We start from the raw sequence: 11195 nt of genomic DNA, 5'->3' as shown, positions 1-11195 counted from the left end.
GGTCTGGTCTATACTGATAAATGCAGTTATGCAATGATTTGGACTGTAAATAATTTAAAAACACTTTTACTTATTCATTGCTTAATGAAATAAATGTTTCTAGCCTGAAATATCTGGATAATTGCTTTGTTTTACAAGTTGAAACATTCAACATTCAGAAATTTAAGAAAAGAAATTTCTATTTGCTAATGCTTTTCAAACTAGAGAAAAGTTACACTGATTTCATTCTAAACAAAGACTATGTGAGATAAAACAACTACAATCTGTCAAATAAAACTTTACTTTTCAATTAAATTTAGTAGAAGTATATGGTTATAACGTGGATATATTTTTAAGAGATATATAAAATTTGTTTTAAAATGGCAGAATAGGGACGCCTGGGTGGCTCAGTGGTTGAGCGTCTGCCTTCTGCTCAGGGCATGATCCCACAGTCCCCGGATCGAGTCCCACATCAGGCTCCCTGCATGGAGCCTGCTTCTCCATCTGCCTATGTCTCTGTCCTCCTGTCTCTCATGAATAAATAAATAAAATATTAAAAATAAAATAAAATGGCAGAATATTTTTATTTAAAGAGCAAGATAGTTTGCTATTTAGCCTACATTTTAACATTAGTCACTTATAAATTGAAAACTTTGAGAACATAAAGACAAATTTGAAAAGATAGCCATAAGACAATATCATCCAATATAATGGATTGAGATCTGGAAAATACAGATAATTCGCATAATCCAATATGTTTCCAATATTTATTGGAAAACACTTAAGCTTTTTGAGTCAGAAATAGCTATTAAAATTTCTCAATAATACAGGATTATAATTAATGAAAGTGAATAATCTAGTAATAGTGTTATATATTAATATAACAAATTCCATAGAAATGTAAAAATTTTGTAAATTTGTATATTCTGACATATAATTTTATGTATTAAATCTAAGTTAATAAGAGGCATTTGTCTTTTTAAAATAAAGTTTGGGGCACCTGGGTGACTCAGTGGTTGAGCGTCTGCCTTTGGCTTAGGTCTTGATCCTGGGGTCATGTGATTGAGTCCTGCATCAGGCTACCTATAGGGAGTCTACTTCTCTCTCTGCCTGTGTCTCTGCCTCTCTCTCGGTATCTCTTATGAATAAATAAAATATTTAAAAAGAAAATAAAATTCAATTGTTTTGGCTTACAATATCCATATATACTAATTGACATTGAAATTCAACTTCTTTGAGGAACCTCCACACAGTTTTCCAGAGTGGCTGCACCAGTTCACATTCCCACCAACAGTGTAAGAGGGTTCCCTTTTCTCCGCATCCTCTCCAACATTTGTTGTTTCCTGCCTTGTTAATTTTCCCCATTCTCACTGGCATGAGGTGGTATCTCTTTGTGGTTTTGATTTGTATTTCCCTGATGGCAAGTGACGCAGAGCATTTTCTCGTGTGTGTGTTGGCCATGTCTATGTCGTCCTCTGTGAGATTTCTGTTCATGTCTTTTGCCCATTTCATGATTGGATTGTTTGTTTCTTTGGTGTTGAGTTTAATAAGTTCTTTATAGATCTTGGAAACTAGCCCTTTATCTGATACGTCATTTGCAAATATCTTCTCCCATTCTGTAGGTTGTCTTTTAGTTTCGTTGACTGTATCCTTTGCTGTGCAAAAGCTTCTTATCTTGATGAAGTCCCAATAGTTCATTTTTGCTTCTGTGTGGAGGTTCCTCAAAGAGTTAAAAATAGACCTGCCCTACGACCCAGCAATTGCACTGTTGGGGATTTACCCCAAAGATACAGATGCAATGAAACGCGGGGGCACCTGCACCCCGATGTTTATAGCAGCAATGTCCACAATAGCCAAACTGTGGAAGGAGCCTCGGTGTTCATCGAAAGATTAATGGATAAAGAAAATGTGGTTTATGTATACAATGGAATATTATTGAGCCATTAGAAATGACAAATACCCACCATTTGCTTCAACGTGGATGGAACTGGAGGATATTATGCTGAGTGAAGCCAGTCAATCGGAGAAAGACTCCACTTAGACTGCATCTCAGTTAAAGTATTTGTAATTTGGGCCTGATTGGATCTCAATTCTGCAATAAGAGAATCTCTAGAGTCCTTTAAGATTTTTTCCAGAGTCACCAGTAATTTTATATTGTACTTCTGAATTGTATCTATGACATGGTATTTAAATCAATATCTAGGGGTAAAGGTATTAAATCAATTTCACTCAGTGATCTTGGCGTCCTTGGATAGAGCCCCATGTTGAGCTCTCAGCTCAGTGGGGAGTCTGCTTCTTCCTCTCCGTCTCCCAATGCTTGTGCTCTCTCTCAAATGAATAAGGAAATCTTAAAAATATCTATCAGTATGTTAAGAAAATTAAATAAGAAAATAAATACACATGTAGCAGATCTGTGGCAGAGAATATTACTTCCGGTTCTTTTATGTGTGTGTGTGTGTGTGTGTGTGTGTGTGTGTGTGTGTGTGGTGAATTCTTTCTTCTAGTCATTTTGTCCAGAAAGCTGTATGAGCAAGCAGAGTCAAAAATATCAACCATGACCAAAGTTAAATAAATCCTAGACAATTCTGAAGATGGCAGAGACCAGAAAATAGAAGGAAAAAAAGAACAAAACAAAACAAAATACAATGGAATATTAGTCAGCCATTAGAAACAACAAATACCCACCATTTGCTTCAACGTGGATGGAACTGGAGGGTTTTATGCTGAGTGAAGTAAGTCAATCGGAGAAGGACAAACATTATATGTTCTCATTCATTTGGGGAATACAAACAATAGTGAAAGGGAAGAGAAGGGAAGGGAGAAGAAGTGTGTGGGAAATATCAGAAAGGGAGACAGAATATAAAGACTCCTAACTCTGGGAAATGAACTAGGGGTGGTGGAAGGGGAGGAGGGCGAGAGGTGGGAGTGAATGGGTGACGGGCACTGAGGAGGGCACTCGATGGGATGAGCACTTCGTGTAATTCTGTATGTTGGCAAATTGAACACCAATGAAAAGTAAATTTATTATAAAAAAAACCCAAAAAAACCCAAAAATTCATGAAAGTGAAAAACAAATTTAAAAAATAGTTAAAATTTTAGAAAGGGGGAGTGGGGAGGATGAGCTAGTGGAGAGAGAATGGACCTAGAGGGTGATCCTCTCTGCTCTGAGTGCATTTTGTTCTTTATTAGAAGGTGATAAATTCCAAATTTATATAAACCAGCAAAACCTAACAGAGGCCCAACATTGACCACAAAAACAGAAATAAGATACAAGAGAGGGGGAGAATGGGAAGAAAGAGAATATAATCTTACAGAATGGACCAAAATGGTGCCCCACTTCATTCTGGGTATATTTTGGCCCATATGTTAGAAAGTACTAACTTCCACAATCATAAAACAAAACAGGACAACCCCCCCCAAAAAAAACCCATAACATAGATCTACCAAAATTAAATTGAATATGTTGAAAGGAATCCAAAACTGAATATTATATCTAAGACATGTAATTGTAGAAATATGAAAGAGTTAAAAACTTAAAAATGCAGAGTTGGTAAAATATTGTAGTGAAGGCTGGAAGAGAAAATATATAGGAAATTTTTAACCTGAAAGGTAAACGAATCATAAGGAAAAAACTTCTAGTTCTGTATACTAGTTTCGCTCAGGCCTGGGGCTTTCCAGTGCTGCTTGGTCAGTAAACTTGCTCTTCTGTTCTTCCAGCAGTTCTGGAGGAGGGGTCTGTTGTGCTGATTCTAAGGTGTCTGGGTAGAGATGCCTGTCCTTTGGCAGGTGTCCCAGCTCAGTGTGAAGCTGTTTGTCCTGTCAGGTCTTTGTTCTTTTGAGGCCTTGCCTCTCCCAGATGAAAGGCAAAACAACCAACTGGCAACAGCCAGATATGCAGCCCCAGAACCAAGATCTCCCTGCCTGTACTGAGCCACAGTCTGTCATTGCACACCACTGGCTCAGATCCTCCTGGGAGCAAGCACAGCAGCAGAGATCTGTACAAATTGCAGGGAGCCTAGTGGCAGGAGAGCTTTTGCTGTCTTGGGTCCTCTCTGGTTATCAGGGAAAGGAGGATAGCCGGCTTTGTCCACAGTGGCTCCCTGGGACCAAGAGTCCTGCACTGCTGGACTTGCGCTTCCAGGGTCCACGTCTCCTGGAGGGAACAGATAACCTGCCTTGGTCTGTTTCCCGGCTCTGCAGTAAAGAGAGCTCTGGTGCTGGCCTGCGGACCCAGTGCACCTCTTCCAGATGCCCCAGGAGGGTTGCAGCATTCTAGCCCTTTACCATGATCCAACCAAAGTTTGTGGTAAGCTTTCCTCCAAGGTGCTCCTATTCTTACTCTGTCTCTGGGGAATATTGGGACTTCACAGCCCCTCCTGCAATTCTGCCCTATTTCCCCACTGAGCATTATTCAGTCAGGGAAGACTTTCAGGCACGGATTTCTAAAGTTCCCAGTTTTGCACTGAGATGCTTTCCTACAGCTACTTTCCTGCAGTGGCTTTCCACCTCTCCCCCAGTATATCCACCTCATTCGTCTTCTCCACCCTCTTATCTTGTCAGAAGTAATCACTTTTCTCTCTGTAGTGTTCCAGCTATTCTCCCTTTATATCTTAGATTGATTTCATAGGTGTTTAGGATGTTTTAAAAGTTATCTACCTAAGTTTGGAGGAACCAGATGTATTGAGGACCCCTACTCTTCTGCCACCTTGCCTCCCTTTCCTGCTTTTTGAAGGCATTTAATCCTAAGTGTTCCAAAGCTATCCTACAAAAGTCCCCAAAACCATAAAGAAAATAATTTATGTAGAAATCTTTTGTTCAATGAGGCCACATGTTGGCTTAAAGAAATTTTTTTTCCAATCCTGTTTATTCAAATATCCAATAATATATGTTTGGGTTGAATAATTTTATTGGGGGGAAATGAACATTTGTAAAAACTTTTCAAACATTTTAAATGTAAATGAATAACAGATACCAGTTTTTATTTAAAATAACATTTTATAAGTGCCTACCAAAAATATACTGGAATTCCTTTCTTAACCGATTTTACAAGTTAAAGGTATTACAATATTTTTATTATTTTTCCATTTGAGGTTGAAGCCACATTATATATAGAAAAGTTTTTCTTTTGTCTTTCTAGAATAAAAATGTAGTTTCTGAATATGTTCAAACTTGTATCACTCTCTGCTATCATTTTCATGGAGACCAATCTCCAATACTCATTATCTCCAGGGGTGTACCGATGCGAAAAGAAGAATTCAATCTTTGGATTCTGGGTTCTCTAGTTGAGCTAATGGACCAAGTGTGACTTGGTCACACTTTATTATAATGTAGACTACTCACTAGAATTTTGGAGAACAGTTCAAATTCTACCAGCAGTCTACAATGAGTAACAAGTACATTTTCATAAATCATCACAAAACCACTTGAATTAGATTTAACAGGGTTATTCAATTTACCACTTTTACTTTGGAAACATAAAAGAAAACTTTGCAAAGAAGATCCTCTCATGGCACTTCTGTTTTAGGACACTCATGCATTTATAGGAGTTAATTTCTTGGCCCAGAAGCACTGAGAGATATATCTATATGGTGCTCTTTTTCTAGGATAGGGAGTTTGTTTTCCTGAGGGATCTTAAAAAACACATATACAAAAAAATTTCAATAAATTATTTGTTGTTCCTTCAAAGGCTATATCTAAACAAAAAAGGGGTTTCTGATGTTTGATACACTAATGCAATTCATGTAACACTACCTTTGACACAACAATTTTATAAGAAATAACTTCATATTTTGCCATGTTAAAGAAAAACAAAACAAAAAGTATAATGTGTTGAGCTTAAAAATAATCTGTTACAAGTTTGTTTGTTTGTTTGTTTTTTACAAACACCACAATTGGTTTTCACTCAAAATGACAAAATTCAAGGAAAACTGTTTCCTTAAGGAGGCACCTAAGAGCAATATATTGACATCTCAACAAATTAGTTCCTTCCAATTATACATGCTGAAAAGTGTTCAGAAAAGGGAACATTGGATCAACAATACAATTTCCGATACTTATTACATAAGTTTTAACATTGTAACATATAGAATATGACCACAAAAATAAGTGAAAACAAAGCATCATTAAATGTATTTTCTTTTACAATGGTAAAGCAAATGAATCCTAAAGCACTTTAAAATATCGGGTTTTAGGCCTTTCCAAGATGGTCTTCATAAGACTGCTTATCAAACTTCAAACTGTAGTCCCATAAATTTCCAAATCTTGTTTTAAAGTTAATTTACAGGCCAATACTTTTCTTTAAAATCTTCTATAAATGGAAATGTCATATTCATAGATCAATATAATTTTGATAATCATTACAGACTTTAAAACTTTAAACGTTTTCTCAATTATAAATTTTAACTCCCTATATTTTCAAAGTTGGATGAATATTTCCAGATAATAGATCTGCTGAATAAAAAGAGTTATAATCATATCTTGGTCATTTTGCATATTGCAGCTGTATCAATGTCTAAAACTAAAATATGGCTAAAGACAAATTTTTTAAAACTTCTAATTTGCATACATTTTAATAGAACGTTTCTGAAATGATATTGAAAAATGGAATTTGGGACTAGAATGTTTTCCCAATATTTTTGAGAAGTGCACAACTGTTCTAGCTCTGATATTTTGTCTTTAATAGTTCCACTATCTTTGAATTAAAATAAGGAGTTAGGGGCACGTGGGTGGCTCAGTTGGTTAAGTGTCTGCCTTCAGCTCAGGTCATGGTTGCAGGGGCCTGGGATAAAGCCCCTCGTGGGGCTCCTGCTCAGCAGCGAGTCAGCTTCTCCCTCTCCCTCTCTGCTCCTGCCCCAGTTATTGCACAGACTCTCTCTCATACTCATTCACTCTCTCTCAAATAAATAAAATCTTTAAAAAATAAATAACTAGTTAAACTTTGTCTTCAATTTTCTTTGACAAACTGGACATCAGTCACTATGAGAAGAATACCTCTAAATTTAAAAGTTACAAATAGTCTAGAACTTTGATAATAATGTGAAGACATTTGTGAAATGCAGTAATATTTTGGTTTGAAAATATGTAGCTATAACTTACACCAACTGTATCCCACTGATATGAATGCTAGTACTCTATAAAATGGTTTTCTTTTTCAGTTTTGGTTAGGTTTCTGAGAAGAAAATAAAATAATTCCCAAACTAAGACCCAGTCTTGAACTTGTATAAAATAAAAGAGGAAAAGACAACATAATTTCTCTCTTGCAATGAGATGACATATGCTTTAGAGTCAAATTTAACTAACCTCCATTAACACTTTTCGGCCAAGAAGCTAGCACATTTTTCATAGGAAAACTCTTCCATTTATTATCTCTAATGAACAGAATGAGATAATACTGTCTTTAAGACAACTACCCTAATCCTGGGGAGATACTCATATGCAAGAGATAAATATTTTTGTTTGAAAAATTGATAAATATTTTTCTGTTTGAAAAAGCAAAATTTTGCTTCTGTTGGAAGCAAAGGACAGCCTCACTTGGTGATGGTATCTATAGAAAGAAAACCATGAAAGATAAACCTATAGCCTTCTCTTAGTGATGCCATTTCCATTCAACAGGTTTGGATTATCTCCCTTGAAAAAACTATATGACAATTCTGAGCTTTCCTACTATAGTGAAAACACATATTTGAAATGTCAGGAGGAAGCTGGTAGCTTTCAGGCTACCAGTGGGACTTAAAGCTTTATGAGAACACCATAGACAATTTGCTTTTTAGGGGAAAAGGTGTTCAAATTCTCAACTGGACCAAAGGAAGCTAAGGGAGCACATGGGGGAGGTTTCCAAGCAGCTTCAGAATTCTGATATTCAGCATAAAATACTATGGAAATACTGAATCTTTACCTATTACTCATAACTACTATAGTTCTTTTATTCCTAAATACTTCTCCTATATCTCTTTGGAATTGTTTTTTGGTACTGTTAATATAGCATGTACTCCTTCAGTTTCATGTGTAAGCACTTATACTAACTTAAAACTAAAGATTGTACTTTACTGCAGAAAGATAAATAATTTTTTAGCCAATACATTCATTGTGTTAATATATTACTGAATTTTCTCCTTAATATATTATTTATAAATCCTTTATTTGTCCCAAGCAAGGAGGTGAATCCACATAATGTTTAAAAGCTTCAGAGTTGTATGCTTGATAAATATGTGCATGTATATATACGCATAAATTTATTTTAAATATAATTCTTTAAAAATATACTGATGGCTAGTGGTGTGGTGGTATAAAATATCTTGGAAATATTGGTTATTTGAAAATGCTATATTTTATGTACTTTCTTTGTCCAGTATTGTAATACAGAGAATAAAGATTAAGCACAGTTTATAAGTGACAAATTCTCAGAATATGCCTCTTGGATCATACGGTGATGAAAAAGTTCTGATTGTCAATGAAAACTGAGATGGTAATAAAAAATCAGAAGCAAGTTAAAATTATGATATTTTCTGATGGTCTTCTATATCCATTCAGAACAGTTCCCCTTCTATCATCTCAGTTAATATTGGTCATGAAATATTTTCTTCCCATAATGAAGAAAATATTTTAATTCCACTGGTAGATTTGCTAGCAGCATATTTGGTGTAGTGAGTAGATATTCAGATAACTAATGAACATGTGCAATTGCTGGATGAATCATATTATTATGCAAAAACTCATATAAGGAGGCATTTGAGTGGTAAGTTAGAAACTGATGTTCAGTAAGAGCAAAATGAAAAAAAAAGTTTCATCTCGCAATAATGAAAATATTTTCACTTACTAACAACGAATGTCTCCAGATATATTTTAAGATTTTAGACAATAGGTCATAAAAATGGTAAATACAACGTATGGCTAAAAGAAACACTACCTATTTTTTGCTATTTGCCATTTAGAGTCACTAACAGAGATAGGAAATATTCACATTCCATTCAGAGTTGGCCATTTTCACTCTTTTCAACTTATTCAGGGGGAAAAATGAAGAAACCTATAAAACTGATGACAGTATTGGTTTTAGAGCTGGATGCTATTATTCTTCAGATCAACAAATTAATTTATTTGATAGCTGACAAATAGCTAATGTGCAGTGTTTGCCAGAATCAGTTTTTTCAGTGTTCCTTCAAACCATTCTAGGATTTTGTGTCTAACCCAATTTAATTTGAAAACAAAATACATGCTTGTAAAGTCCAGAGTTTTAATCTCTTCTGAATCGTTGTCTTTGAAATTAGGCATTTTTGTTAAGTATTGAAAATTCATTGATGGTGATATTCACTACAAAAAAATGAAGTGAATGAAACAAAGGAGTTGGTTTAATAAAAAAAATGTGTCACTTTACCTTTGGATTTTAATACATGAATCTGTTCTTTTATATTTTAATCAAAGATGTAGGCATCTGCAATGTATTTGTCAGAGTAAATTTGAAAGTCTTACTTAAGACTGAGTGAGATTTGAAAATCATTTTAAGCGATCCACAATATTTGAAAATTATTAGAGCTAATAAATAACACTTGAAAATCATATAAAGTAGCCAGTTCATAGATGATATTGTATTTACTATAATGGTGTAAGCTATAATTGATGGAAAATAGTTGGTAACTGCACAAAAATAAAAATAGATCTTATATTTTACGGATTTTGGAAACTTGCTTTATGAGGTGTTTAATTAAAGCAAAGTTTCTGGTGTGTGTGTGTGTGTGTGTGTGTGTGTGTGTGTGTTTGTGTGTGTGTGTTTAAACCATACCATTTGGCACATGAAAGTGCAGTGGGTGGTATGGCTGAAAGAAAATAGGTGGTGGTCCAGATGTCACATAATAAGTAGGGTGCCCTCCCTCAGCAGCAAAGTATGGAGCAGGCTGATAAAAGCAAGTTACATTATCTGTATTGGGTAGGATATTCTGTTCTCCAAGTACTTTTAAAGCCATAAGGGTGATCATATTGAGCGTCTGCCTTCTTTCATGTCCCATGAGACAAACAGTGCTTTCATTCACAACTCCACGCAAGGTCATAAGGTAGTCATACTTGCTCTTTTCTTCACCTATGAAATGGTTACGAAGGTATGATTCAATCTTCATTTGCTGTTCTGCTACATCAGGAAAATCAATAAAGAACCTAGAACACATATAACGTTCCAGTGTCTTGATTTCTGCTTCACAAGCTGGCTTAAAGTCACGAACCAGCAAGTTGCTGTACTTCAGAAGGCCACCACCTCTAATCTCTTCAGGTTTTCTAGTAGATATAAGCTTGAATTGCAAATGTGTCATTGCTTCCCGGAAGTCTCCATACATGCTTTCAGCTACCACAACAGGATAGGATTCTTTGGTTAGTTTAGCATTTTTGTCACTGTAGAATTCTAACATGGGATCCAAAACAATTTGAAAGGAATCAACGCTAAATTCAAATTGTCGTCTGAGTGAATTCACAAATTTTAGCTCTACATTCTTTCCAGTGTTGTTTGAAAGAGAAATGAGACTCCAACGATCGTGCTTATTGCAAACTTTGACCATCTTTTGCACATAAGCCTCTTTCATGGTTTTCAGGGTGATCTTTTCCTTTTTCACACCTTTTGGTAAAAAGTCAAGTAGACAACCAAGAACTGCATCCTTAACAACTTGAAATTCCTGATCCCTTGGTAGTTCAACACCAAAAATAACATCTAGATCCTTATAGCTGATTCCATTGTGACTTGCAAGTATATAACTTGCTGTGGAACCATTCAATCGGGTATCTTTAACAATAATTCCTTGCTCTATCAATTGCTCTTTCACAACCTGAATGATATCTTTTGGTTTTACCTCCAATGTGGGGAAATTCCCCCTTCCATGAATTGGAATTACTTCATCTAATACTTGATCCAGTGTTATAAGCTGATCCCAAGTGAGATTGCTAAATCTGATTTCAGACATTGTAAAGTCAGTAGATCAACTAAAAAGCAAGCAAAACATTAAAATCAGTGTTAAACCTAAAGCATGTAAAAAGTTAACAGACTTCTCTCAACATAAAGCTAATGTTAGAAAGTTAATTATCACTGTACCTAATTGTGTTTAAATATATTTTTTAGTTTTTATTTAAATTCCAGTTAGCATACAGTGTAATATTAGTTTCAGGTATACAATATAGTGATTCAACACTTTCATACAACAGCCAGTGTTCATCACAGCAAGTGCATTCCTTAATCCCCATCA

The 11195-nt window shown here is 35.3% G+C and overlaps 1 protein-coding gene across 1 annotated transcript; it reads right to left on the bottom strand.

Annotated features, from left to right (window-relative positions):
• Nucleotides 1-9743: 9743 nt before the first annotated feature.
• Nucleotides 9744-10916, bottom strand: TENT5D (terminal nucleotidyltransferase 5D). Its single transcript, XM_025988639.1, has one exon. It carries the CDS (start codon nt 10914-10916, stop codon nt 9744-9746), a length of 1173 nt encoding a protein of 390 aa, XP_025844424.1.
• Between the last annotated feature and the right edge of the window lie 279 nt (nt 10917-11195).

This window comes from Vulpes vulpes, chromosome X (assembly GCF_048418805.1).
Source record: "Vulpes vulpes isolate BD-2025 chromosome X, VulVul3, whole genome shotgun sequence".
Lineage (NCBI taxonomy): Eukaryota > Metazoa > Chordata > Mammalia > Carnivora > Canidae > Vulpes > Vulpes vulpes.
The sequence above is the reverse complement of the archived record's forward strand: the minus strand, read 5'-3'. Positions and strand labels throughout refer to the sequence as shown.

Excerpts from the sequence above, each read along its gene's own strand:
- TENT5D (XM_025988639.1), bottom strand. The coding sequence starts at position 10,916 with ATGTCTGAAATCAGATTTAGCAATCTCACTTGGGATCAGCTTATAACA.